The sequence below is a fragment of the Crocodylus siamensis genome, chromosome 4, assembly GCF_052110815.1.
Source record: "Crocodylus siamensis isolate JL-2025a chromosome 4, ASM5211081v1, whole genome shotgun sequence".
Lineage (NCBI taxonomy): Eukaryota > Metazoa > Chordata > Crocodylia > Crocodylidae > Crocodylus > Crocodylus siamensis.
This window is the reverse complement of record NC_143398.1, coordinates 106,820,539-106,839,251: the sequence shown is the minus strand read 5'-3', so window position 1 is coordinate 106,839,251 and position 18,713 is coordinate 106,820,539. Positions and strand designations below refer to the sequence as shown.

General features: G+C 46.6%; 2 protein-coding genes across 2 annotated transcripts in view; both read right to left on the bottom strand.

The window, feature by feature from the left end:
* TMEM178B (transmembrane protein 178B) overlaps nt 1–18,713 on the bottom strand; it is a 353,447-nt gene that overhangs the window by 314,692 nt on the left and 20,042 nt on the right. The gene's annotated exons all lie outside the window — the stretch shown is intronic.
* Nucleotides 7,947–8,699, bottom strand: LOC149866306 (uncharacterized). The gene has a single exon (XM_090046285.1). The coding sequence runs from the start codon at nt 8,697–8,699 to the stop codon at nt 7,947–7,949; it is 753 nt and encodes a 250-aa protein (XP_089902411.1).

Below are 18,713 nucleotides of genomic sequence, written 5' to 3'. Positions count from 1 at the left end.
TTCCAGATCATAACCAAAGTATCTGCAGTATCCTTGGTGTCACCTTTTCTCATGCTGTATTACCTTTCCTCTCAGTGTCCATCAGAATCCCTAACACTCTAATATCACTCTCTCTTATCTGAAGGCCCAACTTCTTCAAGTCCCTCCAGTTCCCTGCTCCCATTATGGTGCTTTTCAATCTATTTAGCTTAGCCCCTGTTGTTTCTCCATACTCTGATGTATGCTTTAGCACCCTTTCCACCAAAAGCCTCTCCTCTACCACTTTTATATCATCCATGCATACTACACATTTTACCTCCCTCCCTCCCAGTATCATTACTCTGCTTATAACTTTGTCTTTTTTTATTCTTTGTGCTAATGGTTCCATGCTGCACACAAATAGTAGTGGCAACAGGGGGCACCCTTACCTCACCCCGTAGGGATTTTAAAGGCTCTGCTTTGATGCCTATTAATTTGGGCTTGACTCTCCGCTTCTCTATACAGTAGTTTTATCCAACATATAAATTTCTCTGGGGGCCCATTTTTCCTAGCACTTGGAATATGTAATCATATGATCTACTCTGTCATATGCTTTTTCTAAATCTAAGTTTGCCATAACTATGTTTGTTTTCCCTCTCTTGGATGTGGGAGTGTATCTCTGATCACTCTGATTGCTTTTGAGATCCTTGTACCTGGCACTGCACATTAGGGCTGTGCAAAGCTTCAGGTATTGATTCAATTTGGAGGAGACCTGGCCTGATTCAGTGGCTGAATTTCCAAATCCAAATTGAATCAGGGGACCAGTTAAAAGATCCAAATCGATTCGAAGCTCTCCAAATTGATTCAGAAAAGATTTGGAGAGCTTCGGCGATTCAAGCAGTCCCCATGGCTGCAGCAGGGAGCTGGACCCAGACTCTATGCTGGTAAATTGCGGGGGGGACAGAGAAGGGGACCATGGGGGGGCCCCTGCCAGGCCCCATCCCCTGCCTGCTCCCTCAGCACCCCTGAGTGGCCCCTGTCCCCCCTCATAGCCCCCAACCTCCGCCCGCTCTCCCAGCCCCACCATGGCTGCCCCACCTGGCCCAGCTACAGGCCTTTAAAAAAACCTGAAAAACCCAAACTGACCGGCTGCTGCAGCGACCTCGGGGGTGTTCATGGCAGAGCCCCCCCCCACAGTGCAGGGCAGTAGGGATCACACACCTCCCCCACCACACTGGGCAGGAGCCAGTCAGTGGGGGCTTCTTTTTTTTTCAAAGAGCCGGGAGCTGGGGCAGACAGGGCAGCCATCAAGAGCGGGTGAGGGATGGGGCTTGTGTGATTCGAAGATTCAGCCAATTCAGCAGCAGCTGAATCTCTGAATCAGATTTGGCTGAATCGATTCAGGACAGTGATTCTAATCACTGAATCAAATCACTGTCCCCCGAATTGGCCGAATCTGAACTAAATACTAGCCATTTCACACAGGCCTACTGCACATACTTGATCTTCATGTATTATCTTCTAGAGGTTTCTGCTATTTCCTCAAAAGCGTCCACTATATCCCTTCCTACCCATGCCCAAAACTTCTCATAAAATTCTATTGGTGGTCTGTCTGCTCCTGGTGATTTCCCTCTTTTAAAGACTTCTAAGCACTCCTCCACTTATCTTTTCTTCCATCTTCTTTGCTTCCTCCTCCTCTACTTTCTCTTCAATCTCTTCCAGCTAATTTTTCATCTTCTTCCTGTCTGCTTCCTTCTTCTGATGTAGCTCTTAATAAATATTTTTGTTGCCTCTAACACCTCCTCCTGCTTTTCCATCCAGGTATCACCTTCTTCCCACACCACTTTTAATTCTTTCACCATCTTCACTCTAGCTGAAAAGTATCAGGACCGCTCTTCATTTTCTCCCACCCAGTGCTTGTGATAAAGTATCAAGAACTACTTGACAGTTAGGGTGGCTAGGAGCTGGAATCAACTTCCAGGGGAAGTGGTGCTGGCTCCTACCCTGGGGATCTTTAAGAAAAGGCTTGATGCCTACCTGGCTGGACTCATTTGAGTCCAGTTTTTTTCTCCCGCCCAGGCGGGGCGTCGGACTTGAAGATCTACAAGGTCCCTTCCGACCCTACTTCCACGATTCTATGATAAAAACATTCTCTCTCTCATCTTTATTTTAAACCACCTCTCCCTCTCTCACCTTGTTTCTTCTAGTTCTTCTCATATCTGTCTTCCTTCTGCAGCTTCCTTTAGCAGCTCCTGCATCTTTGTAGCTCTCTCAGGTCTTTCATCGTTTTCCCTGTCCTCTTCACCATCATCCACCATCCGCTGGTACTCCTAAAATATTTTTCAGTGTTCTTCACCCGTCATACTGTCTCATATATGCTTCACATATCTCCTTACCTTGTCACAGTCACACATTTAACCTCCACTCCTTTACCTCCTTACAGGGCCCTTATCAAGATTCTGTTCTGCTTCTACCACCCAGTGATCACTAAATGGTACATATATCATCTCTTTCTTTTGATACAAACATGAAGTCAACTTTTGATTGTTTCTTTCCATTGGGGTCAGTTCTAGTGAAAAGTTTCTCCCTTTCCCACACATCTCTTAGTGACTCTTCTTTAATTATATTTGTTAATATTCTGAATGAATTGAAGTCCCAACTTCCCGTTTGCTCACCCATGTCAATTATGAAATTTCAGTCCCCCACAATTATCCACAGTCTCCTTCCGACCATGTGAAGTGCTAGCTTTCTATGCAGAGTCTCCTCCCACCCCACTCTGGTCATACATATACATTGAAAACTTCCAATTCTGCTATCCCAACTGATATTATCATTTGCTGCAGTCTGCCACTTATGATATCTTCCATCTGCTGTGTTTTCACTTCTGCATTCTTGAACAGTATCATCATTCCAGCCACTTTGTTCTCATTTGTCCCTGACAACCACAATGGTCCAATCTCCACTTCTTCTCAAAATGTTTATAATCCCTCCCCCCAGTATACCACATTCTGCCTTTACTTGCTTTAATATTTGTACAGCTGTTCCCATCTTTTCGTTGTTAAGACACTCCTGACATTAACTGAAACTATAGTCAGTGCAGTTGTGCTTGTGTTAAACTACTGTGCCTGGCAGAGTGGATAAAAACCAACAACTAAAAGAAAATAAAAAAATATTTTTATTGTATTTAAATCAGAATTTTTTATTTATTTTTTTGTTGTTAAGATGCTTCTTAAAAAATAAACTTATCCAAAGATAGCTTTAATTTAAGATATGTTAAAGCTCAAAGATATCATCATGGAAAAAGATTATAACTTCTAATTATATACTATTTGAGACAATATATTCATGTATCCTTTTTAGAAGTTTTATGAACAGGTCGCAACAGGCCATGGACTATATTAGGGGCTCAATCTTACAGGGTTCCCAGGAGCCCCTCTATAGTTTAGTAGAGATTAAAAAAAAAAACACTCTACCCAATGGCACTCAGTGCTCAGTCTAGAAGATCCCATTAAGCTTCTCTGTGCTGCTTAGCTTCGGTTCTCAAACTGTGGATTTGTGTCTCCAGAGATCATAGACAGACTTTTGGTAAATGTGATATCTTTTATTAGACCAACTAAATAGCTGGAAAACTTGTTCTTTGCAAGCTTTTAGGCACAAACACCTCTCATAGGGAGAGTTTGTTGTCTCTAGAGATAACATCCTTGTTAACAGCAGTATATGGAGATGAGAGATAACAGACCTGACCAGTCACCCACCCATCAGCCCTCTTGTCTCTCTACAAGTTTGTGTACACACAATCAAGCCCTTACCTTTCTCTAAGTGCAAAATTTCAAGTTAAATGAATAAAGGATATCAAACAAGAAGAATGCACTTTTTGTAGAAAACAGTTATTAAATTGAGGCTTCCTGACCAGTGATTTAAGTCGTAATTTAAATCAAAGTTACCCCAGTGCTTGTCCCTTTAAGGGACCAGTCTATGCTGGTCAACTCCACCCCCCACTCCCCTTTTACATGTCTGGTGCTCTTACAAGCCGTCTTATCACTTTTGTATTCAGGAAGGCTTCAGTTTTTCTGCCTCCCCAATGCTTCCCACCCCCTGCTCTCCACTGAAGGCTGGAGCCCAGAGGAGTTAATAGCTGCAGGAAGCTGTTCTCCAGCTCTAATTCACCTTCTTCTTATCAGGCTTCTTCTTCCTGACTTTGTCCCTGCACTTACTTCCTTTTCCCTGGTTGTCTCTCTGGCTCATTCCTTGCACCATTTCCACTTCTGTTGTCTGCTGGGTTTCTTCCTTCTTCTGTTTCCCAGTCCGTGTCTTTGGATCTTTTGTTTGCTGTCCCCTGCTCTCATTCCATTTTGCCTGCAGGTCTACCTTGTGCATTCTCTATTACAGAGATTCCCCTTCTTTCTGTCTCTGTTTTTCCTCCCTGCATAGTCTTCTCTACCATTTCTATCTCAGTCTCTTCCTCCTGCCTCTTCTTCCTAACTGTCCCTTTCTGATTCTTCTGGTTCCTTGGGGGTTTGGTTGCAAAAGCTGTTGGGCACCTGTGGTACAAGTGTCCCTACTCCCTGCAAACAAAAATTTTATGAACTCCTAGCACTCTGATGCTCTGTGCCCCCCCCTTCACACCTGTAACAGTATGAGCGAACAGTATGCAGACAGGTTCCCTTCCTTCCCACATCTGCTACATTGCTTTGGTTGCCCATGGTATATTATAAAACCCCAATCTGGCCCTATCTGCTTTCATCTGGTATTAACGCTGCTTGAGCCCCGCCAAGACCCCATCCAAATACCATATATGTCCCTCACTTTCTCACTCACAGAACTCCTTACAGATAGAAAAGTATCTGGAAATCTATGTCTTCTGCCTCTAATATATCCATATACATTTGAACAATAATCACTCTTTCCCTTGACTATTCTGCTGCTACAAACGTTAACCCTTTTAATTCCTCCCTCTCCCCTTCCTCTGCATGTCTCCCAAAATTGATCATAACCTTCTTTGTTACAATAAGTCAGTTGTCACATCTGTCAGCTGGAGAAAGCAATCATGCTGGTGAGGTGTTCCATCTGTACCCCCAATATCTTGAACAGTACCTTCTCCACAAAACTGTATTTGTTCGTCGTCAATCCCTTCTACACCCCATCCCTAGTTAACACTGCTTTTATCTGTAGTCTCTGCTCTAGACCAGGATCCCACAATGCCTCTTCTGCATCTCCCCACCATCCCACTCCCAGTGGGTTGACCTTTCATCATGCTCCCAAGGATCCTTCTCCATCTGTTACTGCTCTTCTCTGCTCTTGTCATTCCTCTGGCCTCATCTCTCTCACCACCCTCTTCTTTGCTGCTGCTTCTGTCTTTTGCTGTCTTTCCTCTCCACTTTTCGCCCTTTATCCACTCTCCCTCTGTCTCCAGACCTGTTTCCACTCTTAATTTCTCTTTCCACTTCCTAGTTATCAGCCACCTCTGCCATTGTTTTGGGCTTTGGGTTTCCCTCCTCCACCCCTGCCATCCTTATGCTCTGTTAATCTCTTTCTCTGCCCTTAAGGCAACAGTCAGGCTCTCAGCTGATCACTTATTTTGGCCAAAAAGCCAAGATGCTGATGTGAACCTTTTTATTATTATTATATTCAACATAGGGTTAGCATATTTCCAGGTCCAAAAAAGAGGACACCGGGGTAGAGGGGGCAGGGACATGCCAATGCCCTGCCCCTGCCCACTCTGACCCTCATTGACAAGACAGCCCCCATGCCCTGCAACCCTGCTGCTGCCCCTCACTCCTGACCCACTGACCTCAGCCCTGCCAGTGACCCTCACTCCCAAAAAAGCAATACCCTGGCCCTGCCAGTGCTGCTCATTCTGGCCCACAGCCCCTGCCCAGTGGCCTTCATTCCCCAGCCTCTGTGCTCCGCTCCCTGCTGCTTCCGATCACCCTCCTCCTGCTCCTACCAGTAGAGCAAAGCAAAACCACAAATTCAGTTCCCAATCCCGCAGGCACTGCACTGGGTATTCTGGGAACTGTAGTTCTACCTAGTGGTGGCCATAGTGAAAACAGACCGGGGGAAGGAAATCCCAAACATTTAGCTTGCATTTAAAAAACCCACCTAGAACGCAGCACATGGGGCCAAAAAAGAGGATACGTCTGGGAAAACCCAGATGTATGGTAACCCTACTCAACATTTTATCAAAAAAAACAAAACCTCTTATATATATTTACAAATATCAAACATTATATCATACAATAAGGCCTCATAATATACTAACTCCTCATCTCTTAGCAGTTTACATTAACATTATCTTGTCCCACAACTGTCACCCTTCCTACCCTGCCCTCTCTCTCACCCCGCTATTTCAGGCACTCAAGTGAATACGTATTTTCATTTAGCTTTTCTCCACATCTCCTCCCTCTTATTCTCATCTTCCTCCTTATCAGCCCTTTCCATGTAATATTTGAGCTCAAACAGGGCTAGCTGTAAACATTCCTTCGTAGTAAAATCCATTCCCTTCATGATCAACAAGTTCCTCACTTTGCATAGTGCTGCATTAACACAGATCACTCATGCCCATTAGTGGTGTGTGAAGTGGGCCCTATTCGATTTGGATTTGGCCCAAATCTGGGACAATGATTCAATTCATTGATTCAGATCACTGTCCCTGATTCAATTTGGCCGAATCTGAATATGAAGATTCGATGCTGATTCATAGAATCAGCGATTCATACACAGACAGCTTTAAATTTTTTATTTATTTATTTATTTTTTAAACATACCTTGAGGTACTGGTGCAGCTTGTGAATCCTGCAATGCTGGAGCACATGGAGTGTCCCACAGGAGTGCGGGGGAGGGTTGCACTCCATGATCAGCCGTGGGGGGACTTTGGGTGCGCCCTCCAGACCCACAAGCTAGAGAGGCACGGGGGGGGGTCCCCATGCAGTCCCCAATGGACCCCAAAGTGGACCGGAAGTGCTCCTAGTTCACTTCCAGGTCTGCTGCTGAACATGCTGAGGAGCCCCCCACGCTTCTGTGGGACACTATGCACCCCAGCATCGCACCGTTTACAAGCTGTGCTGGTACCTCAAGGTATGTAGAAAAAACATTTAAAGCTGTGTCTGTATCTGAATCACCGAGTCTTTCCGAATCGATTCGGAGGGTCCAATTGAATTCAGAGAGATTAAAGGGTCCTCTGATTCGATTTGGAGATCTGGCCACTGAATCAGGCTGAATCTCCACCGAATCGAGTCAGGGAAACTAGCCCTTTCAAACTTCTTACTTTAATAAATGTTTCTGTTCTCCCTAATATATAAGCAGTTTCCAAGTCCACTGCCCCTTCCACCCTGTCCCATATAGGCCTATCCTCCACAGTGATTTCTCCACCCAAAATCTACAAAATTTCCCACTTTTCTGCTTCCTTCCCATGCTTCCCTAGTCACCATTCTAACAGTGTGTGTAGATAAACATCTCTACGTCTGGTAGCTCCCACCTTGCACACTCTTGTCCCGTCTATAATTCCTAATTGACAATCCGTTCCGTTTAGAACCCCAGAAGAGCATTCAAATCAGGCTCTGAGTTTTGCTGCTTTGCATCCAGGATGGAGGACAGATTGACTTTTATTAGTAGATGTTTTGGATGGGGAATCCAGGAAAAAGATGACAAAGTTGAGATGGAAATACAAAGCGCCCAAGCGAAGGACTAACAATCGAGGGATGGGGGAGAGGAGGGGAACGCGACTAGGTTACATACCATACAATGTTAGCCAACTAAGCCCGGTGGTGGGGGAATGTGAAAGGGGGAAGGGGGGGGGTCGCGACGCTGAGAGGGAACGGAGATAGATACACACATACCTGTTACAGTGGTCCGCGATGTTGAAGGAAGTGGCTCGGAGTAAGCATCTCAGTCCATAGAGTCCGATCGCGGGGGTCCTCTTTGGGTGGGGCGGGGTCGTCCATGGCGGCGAAGTCCTCTCAACGCAAAGCGAAGCGGGGGGGCGCGGTTCAGGCGGCGGCATCCTCCGGGTCCGGTCCGGCAGCGGCTGGTCTGGAGGGGTCGATGTACTGGCGGTGGCCCGTGATGTGCTCCACGTAGATGTCGCGGGACCAGCGGATGGTGTCGGACACCATGAGGCAGCGCATCAGCTTGGCGTAGCAGCGGGAAATGCAGCAGGCGCGGAGGACGCTCTCGTTGCTGGGGTCCCAGGCTCCAAGCGTCCCCACGATGAGCGCGTCCACGATCACGTCGTAGCCGCGGCTCCTCAGGGTGTTGGCCAGCGGGGCGTACTTCTCCCGCTTGCGAGCCCGGGCCTCGGTGAAGGCTTGGCGCCGGTTCTCGAAGGGGATGGTGACGTCCACCATCACGATCTTCTTGGCCTCGTGGTCCGTGACGACGATGTCGGGGCACAGCTGGCTCTCGCAGCCCGGGACGGTGCGGTTCACGGAGATCTCCCCCACCCCGGCTGGGATGGCCCGCACCAGGCGGTCCTGGACAGCGTTGTGGCGCAGCTGCCAGGCTCTGGCGTGCGGCCTGCAGCTGCACAGCACATGGGGGAGGGTCTCCGCCACGTAGCCGCACCGTCGGCACCTCTTGTCCCGATGGCCGAAGCACACGGCCCCGTTCAGAGGCAGGCAGTTGAGGTGGGCGCGGTGGAGGAAGCGCCAGTCCGCGAAGCACGTGAAGCTCCCACTGGGCATGAAGTGGTTGCTAGCGTCCCACTTCGAGGTGATGTCGAAGACCCTGCCCTGGCTACACATGATCTGAGCCTTCAAGAGGCCGAGAAGCAGTAGCAACACCTGTTTCATCAGCATCACCTTTCCTACATATGACAAACCTCTTGTGCTCCAAAACCCTAATTTTTTTCTAATCCATGATCCTCTCTCTTTCCATACTTTTGTGCCTTTCCCTTCTATATCAAGAACCACCCCTAAGATTTTTATCTGAGTCTTAACTACCCTCATGCCAAACTTCCCTAGATCTCCCCAATTTCCAGTCACCAACATCTTGCTCTTATCCTTGTTTACTTTCACCCCTGAAGCTTCCCCTTAGTCTTCCCTATGTTTCAGGATTCTCTCTAATGAGACTGTATCTCACATCATCACATTAATGTCATCCATATACAGTGAATGTTTCACTCCCTTCTCCCCCTCCCTTATCCTCTGTGCCAGAGGTTCCAGGGGGCATATAAAGATCCCACTCTGGGTGACAAGGGCCACCCTTGCTGCACCCGTTTGTATCTGAAAGGCCCGACTCAAGTTTCCCTTCACCAGGATGACTCTGTGCTGTGCCATACAACACTTCCACCCAGCCTACCAACTTTTCCAGAAATCCCATTTTCAGCAGCACTTCAAACAAACTCATGTGTTACCCTGTCATATACCTTCTCAAGATCAAAATATGCTAGCACCATATTCCATGTTCTATCCTTCATGTACACCAGTGTGTTTCTCAACACAGTGTGCTTGCACGATTCTTCTCCTTTCCACTGCACACATTTGCTGTATGACCTGATCCAGAACACTTTTCATACATATCACTATGACTTTTGCTAGGATTTTATAATCTGTGTTCAATAATGTGATCAGCCTCCAGTTCTTCAGGCATTCTCAATCTCCCTTCTTATACAGTAGCACCACTACTCTGTCTGCAAAACCCTTCCCAATTTTTCTTTCTTTCGTTATCTCTCTGAAGACTTCCACCAAATCCTTTCCCACCCACCACCAGAATTTCATGTAAAATTAGGCTGGGAGTTCATCCTTTCCTGGTGACTTGTTTCCTTTAAAAGTTCTCAAACATTTTTCTACCTCCTTATTTCCACCCCCTAATTCATCCTTCCTTTCTTCCTCCACCTGCTCCTTGACGTCTGCCAAAAACTCCCTCTTCCACTCGCTATCAATTTTCCACTTTCTGTACAAATCCTCACAGAAGTCTGCCACAGTGTTCAGTATTTCCTCCTGGCCTTCCATACAGTCTCTGTTCTCCTTTTTCACTCTTTCCACCTCTCCCTTTGCTTTCCTGACTTTTGTGGTAAAGTATGAGTTCCACTCTTCCCCTTCTGCCACCTAAGGCACTTTTCCTAGGAATATCTTTTCAGCAGCTCTCTCTAAACTACTTCTCCATCTCCAACTTCACCTTCTCCAATTTATCTTTCACCTCTACCCTCTTTCTGCTTCCATAAACAAGTGCTGTACCCTCCCCTGTCTCCTTTTCAGCTCCCTCATCTTGTCCCTCACCCTTCTCTTCCCAAAATTCATGAAAACACTGTTCTGCTCTTAATCAGATACCACCATTCCCACCTGCTTTTATAACAATTTGTTAAGGTTCTCCATTCCTCATACTCCTCCGCAAACTCCTTACACACTTTTTCATGGTGAAGCAGCTTAATGTTCAATTTCCAGAGGCTTTTCCTTTTCCCCATTCTGTCCCCCCATTCCCATCGCCACTCATAGCATTCAATGATCACTAAAACCTTCTCTCTTTCTTGTGCACCACTACTCCGAGACTAAAACAAAATCAATCCTTGAAGTTTTCCTTCCTCCTAGCTTCACTCTCATATATACTCTCTCCCGCCCACACATACCTATTAAACAACTCTACCTCCATCTCTTTTGTCTCCAACAACACCCTCTGCATTTTTCCTTCTAGTAACACTTGCACTTGTTTGACTTTAACCCCTGGATTTTTAATTAGCACCCACCCACCACCACTACCTTGTTTGTGTTTGCCTCTCGCCCACTATGACCATCCCAAACCCCATCTCCTCTCCAGATACTTACATTAGTCTTCCCCCCGGTATTCCACACTATTATAGACCTATTACATCTGCATCAATAAACCTTAAAAAGTTGCCGCCATTTGGTCCCACCTCTTCCTTGTCAACACCTCCGGGGTTTCTTCCACCAACATTTTCTCCTTTGAATTCATCTCGATTTCCCCCACCTCTTCCTCCTCACTTATCTGATGAAAGTCATCCCCCTTTTTAGGTGGTGTTCTGTTAGCAAAAGAACCTAGGCATCTATTCTGCATGTGCTCTTCCTTCCAACATATCCCACATTTCAGCACTTCCTGGCATGCGTGGGCTCTATGCCCTCTCCCACCCCACCAGTAGCAAATGGTTAGGCTACAATATGCTGCCAAATCCCCTTCCTGCCCACATTTGCTACATTGATGGGGCTGCCCATGGCACATTATGTAGCCCCAGTGCCCTCCTACATGAATAACTGATAGCAGGTGCTGCAGCACTTCTCCTGGGCTCCCCTCCCCCACCCCGTTAGAATCACTTGCACAGGAAATGCCCCAGTCCACACATTATATTGTCTCACTTTTTCTGCAAACAGTACTCTCTGGACTCACCCCTCCAATCATCTCTCTGCATTCATTTCCTCAAGGATGTCCAAAACCAGTTTGACAACGATCACTCACTCCCTTGACTTTTGTTCAGCGGCAAAAATCAGTTCTTGCAGTTCTTCCTTCTCTATTTCCTTATAGTTTCTCCAGAACTACTCATAGGCCTATCTGTGCCATAAGGTTAAACCCCATGACTTCCCACTGGGGAAGACCATCATGTATTGCAAGTACTTGGGATTCACTTTCAAAATATCAATCAATTGTGTGGTTCCTGGGGTGTTGCGCCAGGTGCAGGTTGAAACATCACTTCGGTCTTCTTCATGTTCATGGTGAGTCCGAAGTTGCCACAAGCTGACAAGAATAGATCCATGGATTGCATGTGAGCCTGTGCATAACACACAGTTGTCAGCAAAGAGGAAGTCATGAAGTGCTGTCTGGACTTGGGAGCTCACTCGGAGCCTGCACAGGTTGAAGATGTCCCAATCAAAAATGTACTTGATCCCTATACCAAAGTCATCATCTTGGGAGGCATCCAACAGCATGGCAGAGAATACCATGCTGAAGAGGGTAGGTGCAAGTACACAGCCCTGCCTGACGCCACCTGTGATTGGAAAGGGGTCAGAGTATTCACCAATTGCAAGGACACATGCCATCATGCAACTGTCAAACCATATTGCTGAATTTTCCAGGGCATCTGTACTTCTGCATGATTTCTCAGAGGCTTTTGCAGTTCACCTTGTCAAAGGCTTTGGTTAGGTTGATGAACGTGAGGAGAAGGTCGATTTTCTGTTCCTGGCACTTTCCTTGAAGCTGCCAGGCCACAAGCATCATGTTGGTGGTGCCACATCCTTTTCTGAAGCTTCATTGGCTCTCAGGCAGTAGGTTGTTTAGATGCTCAGTCAGCTGGTTGAGGAGGACTCTCGTGAGAATCTTGCTGGCACGTGAGAGGAGGAAGATGCCCCTGTGGTTGTCACAGAGTTGGCGATTTCCCTTCCTCTTTTACAGGTGGATGCTGGAAGCATCCTTGAATTCTTGAGGGACTACCTCCTGCGTCCACATACTGTAAAAGATCTCGGTTAGTTTCTCCAAAAGGTCGTGACCACCTGCTTTGTAGAACTCCGCTGGAATTGCGTCGGCTCTGGGAGCTTTGCCACTGACATTTGTTATATGGCTTTTTGGACTTTGCAATTGTAGGCAAAGATTCAAGCAAGGTGTTGATGGCAATTTGAGGTAGCTTGCGTATGGCGCTCATGTTGACAAAGGAGGTCCAATTGAGGACAGCACTGAAGTGTTCAGCCCATCTCTGGAGGATCTGTGCCTTGTCAGTTAGCAGTGTGCTCCCATCAGCAGACAGCAGAGGAGAGGATCCGAGGACCTGCAGACCACAGACAACCTTTAGGGTACCAAAGAACTTCTTTGCATTGTTTCAGTCAGCATAAATGCTGGATCTCATCTGCTTTGTTCTTCAACCATGCTTCCTGCATCCCTCTCAGCTTGCACTGAATGGTCTTCTGTATCAAGCTATAGGCTTGTTGTGCTGACATGGACTTATCATAGAGGTAGGCTCTGTTAAGATGTTGTTTCTCTTCCAGCAGCCATTGTAGCTCCTCATCGTTTTCATTCAAGCTGTGTTGGTGTCCGCGGCTGCTTGGTCCCAGGGTCTCAAGAGCTGCAGAGTGTATAGCTTCACGAAGCCACTTTCAGTTGTCTTTGATGGAGCCAGAATAGAGTGGTACAGTGTGAAGCTGATCTTTCAGATGGTTCATAAAAGACAACTTGGTGCTGTCGTTTATTAGCCCAGCAGTGTTGAGGTGCTTTGGTCCACTTCGCCCTTGCGGACGCCATCTAGTTTGAATCGCGTTCTTTAGTGAGGAGATGAGTTGATGATCAGTCCTGTATTCAGCACTACACATTGTTTTGGTTCATGGACATCACGTCTGCCCTCCTTTGGATGATGACATAGTCAATAAGATGTCAGTGCTTAGAGAGAGGGTACATCCACGATGTCTTCTTCTGGTTGGGGAGATGGAACACAGTGTTAGTAACTAGGAGCTTGTGTTCAGCACATAGTCTGAGCATCGCCTGAGAGCACAGATGCACACCCTGACAGGCAGTGCTTCCCACTTAGGTGACGGAGGGGGGGCAGGAGCACCACTGCACCCCTGCAAGTGCTGGCCAGGGAGTGGGGGTGCCAAGTGAAGCAATTAGCCACAAGGGACCCCAGGGGACTTCCCCACCCACCCACGACTCAGGTGGCACCAGTTGCCCATGCTTGACAGTAAGAGCTAATCCTGGTGTTGAAGTCACCAAGGAAGATGAGACTGTTAGACTTCAGTACAGCAGTGATTATGGAGTGGAGGTCATCATAGAACTGGTTCTTCACTTCATCGGAGTTGGTCATGGTAGGGGCGTATGCACTGAAGAAAGTGGCGCACTATTTGCCAAGCAGGGGGAGATTGAGCGCCATCAGTCGGTCATTCATTCCCTTGGGCAGGTAGGTCAGCTTCTTGACAAGGCTGTTTTGTATAACAAAGCTGACACCTGCTTCCTATTTGGCTTCATTATGTAGCATGAACTGAACTAATGTAGCTGATGTTAACATAGAGTGTAATAATACTGAAATGTAATCATATTAGTCTGGTCCTGTAAGCAACTTGAAAACTCCATTCTGTATCCTTCTGCTTCACATAAGCGAATGAACTCTGCATAGCCTTTATGTATGAGTGTGTGTAAAAGGGTGAATGGTAAGAGAATGACATAGAGATGGGAAAAGAAGATTTAACTGTTTATGTAAGCAACAAGGCGCCACATGTAAGTTACCAGTCAGTAAACTAATTAATAAATGACTGAAGAATCCCTTTCAGGCCTAGGGCACAAAGGAGATAACGAGGAGGAAAAATGCACACATCTTGCCAGACAGGCAGCAAAAACACTCCAAGACTAAGGTAAACTGAAGACAAAAGAAAAACAACTGCAAAAATAGAAGCTGGGTATAGAAAAACCCCAAAACACGGAAACAAAGGATGCCAATCCCTATAAAAGAACACTTTGAAAATGCCAAGTTGGGTGAGTCTCTTTCTCTACTGCTGTTTCATCGAAGCACAGATGCATCTGTTCACAGCGCTTCAGCTGCTATCTTCAAATCTGCTATCTTCAAATCATCATCATCTATTCAATAAGCCCGGGCTGGCCACCCTGGGCTGATATTGAGCAATTATTGCTGGTAACTATATCTGGTGTATGTGTGGATGAAATGGTTGTTTTGTGTATGTGTATGCCTGTGTGTAATGATGTGTATGATGATTTGTTTGTGTGTTTGTATGAATGGTGTGCCCAAACCTCTGTGTCTAACTCATGTGATCAATAAACGTGACACGTTGCCTTATCCTCATTTATAAAGTCTCGCTTGATTTGAGCAATTGCAATTTGAGTAACAGTTGCCATGGCCACTCCAGAAGAATGTGTTACCAGCTTTTCCTTCTGTGAGCTGCTCTTCGTCAGGTAGGTGGGTCTCACTGAGGACAGCAATCTGGATGTTGTATCTGCCCAGGCCTCTCCCAATGAGGGCAGTTCTCCTTTCAGGTCTGTTGGTGTTTTAGTTGGTCAACGTATATACATTCCACGAATCCAGCTTGAGAAAGACTGAGTTCTTTCCTTTTCGACCTCTGTAGCCACAGTTTGCTTGCCAGGGTGAAGTAAAGCAGACAAAGTTTGGGACACCTTTTTTAGCCCCTTCCTCATTCTAGGAGGTGAGCAGTGCGGTTCTGAATAGGGCTGCTCAATCACTTGGTCTACCAAGTTCTACTGCTGCTTCTGTGCAGTAGAAAGTGACCCAAAGTCCTGCACCACCTGTGTTCAGGTTTGCAGCTACAGCTTCCAGTGCATCCACTGGCCCGTCACCACAGGGCTTGTGTTGTATGCGAGTTGTGTGGGATTTAGATTTAAGTAAGGAAGAGTTGCACAGCGTCAGCCTCGCTCTCTTGTCTGAGCCAACTGGCAACCAGCAGCAGGACGCTGTCAAGACAGCTGGAGATTGGCTCAGATGCAGCAGATGATCAGGACATCTTTTGTGCCTCGTCCTGCTCTGTGCAATCCACAGCATGGTGCTGCACCGCCATCAGGGCCACTGGACCTTACAAGAGTTTTGTCTGCCCAGTCAGCCGGAGTCAGACTTTGCATACAGGGACAGGCATGTCCCTATCCCCCCAGAGGTCTAAGACTGACCAGGTATCCTCACCTGGTTTAGCCCACCTGTTGAGGCAGTTTACCCCAGTGTGACCACTGTCACAGGCAGACAGCTACTTGGAGCCACAGGTGAGAGTTGAGTGCTGGTGAAGACCAACAGAGGAAGAGTCACTCAGGCAAGCGCAACGTACTCTTTCTCTGGAAGTGCTACCTTTCCCAGACAACCCATACACCTTATACACATAGGGTACTATTTGCAAATAGCTACAGCCATGTTTAATTTCAAGGTTTTCAAATTTTCTCCGTACTTCCATGTGCTTAGGGAGAACGTGGTCTGACAGTAAGAAGAGTGGGAACAGGCTGCCAGGGGAAAAGGTTGGGGCAGGGAAGCAGAGAAATAAGGGCTATCTGTCCTTCCCTTCCCCCCAGATTTATTTTCTCTGCTGTAGCAGTGGGAGGGGGACATACTCAAGGCAAACCTACAATAATTAGATTCTATACCTGGAAAATTGTAACTAATTCATACACTTTCCACGTATAGAATCTAATTATTGGAGGGTTGTCTTATAATCAGGGTCATCTTTTATTTGAGTAAACATTATATATTAAAGTCATCTGTGGAGGCCTTAAAAATTGGATAGGAAGAAAACCACCCCACTCATTCAAAAAGTTGTGCAGCTGTGAATGACCAAATTGCAAAAGAGAATAATCTGAATTTTATACCAAAAGAAGTCACCAATTCATCATCTCTTGAAGAAAGCTACAAATATCTCATCATTTTAGGAAACATCTCCATCAGCAACACACATATTAAAAAGAAAACTTTGTCAGAACATAAAAGACTTTATCAGCTCTTGAAATCCAACCATAACCTCTTCTGGGTAACTAATACCTTAACCATCTCAGGCACATCTTACACTGCTGGTATAGCAGATTGGACTCTGAAGGAACTCATACAGACAGTTTTACCAGAAAATAACTGACCACACATGGAGATTTATATCTTAAAGCACGTGATGGAAACTGTACCTAGGCAGAAAAGATGAGAAAGGGGACTGACAAGTACTTAAGAAAAATTGTACTCAAATGATATTATACTCTTTCCAACTATTGAAAAGAAGTAACGCACCAGGTTTTAAGGTTAAAAAGGGAAGACAGTACTGTGGGAAAAGACATGCAGGAAACCCAAGCAAAATCTGAAGGAAGTTTTAAGCAGTGGGAAGCCAAGCCCATGCATGGGAAAATATTGAAAAAAAATGAAGATTATTTTAAGTGGCTATAAACAGCCTACTTAAAAATGTCAATGGAAGCCCTCATTAGAACTGAATGAGACAAGGCTCTTCACACAAACTGCTAGGATTCCATGTTTGGAAAACCAGCGACACCACCAACAAATTCAGAAAAAAGCAGAGATTATAATGCATACTGTCAGTGAAAGATCAATGCTGGCAAAAAGTATGCACCAGGAAAGTTATAACAAAAGTCCTTCCTGGAGACCCGTGACCAACATTTTTTCCCTAGAGCAGCAGTTCCCAAATTGTGGGTCACGACCCCAAACGGGTTGCAACATCAATGGATAGGTCACAATAAACAGGGATCTGGGTAGGAGGGAGGGTCCTTCCCTGCTAGCTGTTGTTGCGCAGGAGCGGGACACCAATCCCTGGCTCCAAGGAGCAGATCGGGGGGGGCGGGTGTTGCAAGGCCAGCACCACTCTGTCCCTTCTATTATGGCAGTGCTCCAGTCCCCACCATCCCTCTCTCCCTACACTCCTCAGTCCCCACTGTCATGGCAGCGCTCCACCCTCTGTAGGGCACTCTGATTGTCTGCCAAGACAGCCAATCAGAGTGCAAATAAAGTGTTATGGATAGACAGACAGACTAAAGCTTTTATTGTATTAGAATTGTTTTTTTCATCCCTAAGTAGGATGCAACTGGATACATCTTGAGATACAATTTTCATCCCATTTCTATTACCCCAGTCCTATAGTTCATGGTTGTCCAACTGGTGTCCCGTGGGTTACATGCAGCCTGCAAGTGGTTAAGTTGCAGCCCCCAGGCTCCTGCTTGGCTACCACTTCCCCTATCACTGGCACCTACAGCAGCTGGGGGCTATGGACTCCACCGCCTTTTCTAGCTGCTGCTTCCTGCTCCTATCCAGAATTTCCTCTAAGGTGCACGTGTGCGTGGCCGCACACGAGTAAAAGTCTGGCCACGCACAAACCTTTTCAGGCCATGCACCTGCCGGGAATGGAGCTGGGCTGCAGTGTGGGACACTTAGTAAAGGTAAGCTCCTCTGCTAGGTGGAGGTGGGGGCTGGCGTGGCTTCCACCGGCTCTGGGGAACTGCTCCACTCCCCCACATCGCCTAGGGGAGTGAAGACACACATGGAGTCAGGGCCGGGGAGTGTAGCCTCCTCACTCCCCAAGGCAATGCAGGGGAGCAGAGCAGTTTCCAAGAGCCCGCAGAGCCCGTAGCAGCCTCCAGCCTGCAGCGGAGCCTCACTTGGGGCAGGCAGGCTCCAGCCCTCCAGCACCTGCCCCCCAGGCTCTAGCCCCCACCCCCAGCCCTGCAGCCTCCAGCCCCCAAGGCCCCACTGCCTGCTGCGGGTGAAGATTGAGGAGCTTACCTTTTGTAAGTGTCCCACGCCACACCAGAAGGGAGAGGCAGGACCAAAGCGGCGCACTCATGGACCACTACTCCTTAAAGGAAACACTGCTTCTGTCCCAGGGCGTAGAGAAGTGCAGTTCACAGCAAAGGGAACAGAGGGTAATCCAAGGCCAAGGGGATCCAGGGCAAGTACCCTACACCTGGCTTGAAAGTTGGACAGTCCTGCTATATACATCATCCAAATCATTCCATATGATAATCTGAGCCTTCTCTCTATTAACACTACCAATCAACTTTGTATTGTCAGCAAATGCCATTAGCATACTCTTCCTCTTTGAACCAAGATCATAAATATTAAATAGAATTGGTCCTGAGATGTTGAAAGACTCCTAGAAACTCCCTCTACCCTGATAATGCTTCTTTAGGCAAAAGCCATTGAGCTTCTATGTTAGCCACTTCCTGACCTCTTTCCCAACTTCACAACCCACTACACAAATTCCCAGCTCTCATTCAACTAATAATTTCCTACGTAGTCATGTATCAAATCCTTTACTGAAGTTCTGATTAATTAAATCTACCGTTTTTCCTTTGTCTAGAAACTAAATTATCTTATCAAAGAAAGATAGCAGATT

Excerpts from the sequence above, each read along its gene's own strand:
- LOC149866306 (XM_090046285.1), bottom strand. The coding sequence starts at position 8,699 with ATGTGTAGCCAGGGCAGGGTCTTCGACATCACCTCGAAGTGGGACGCT.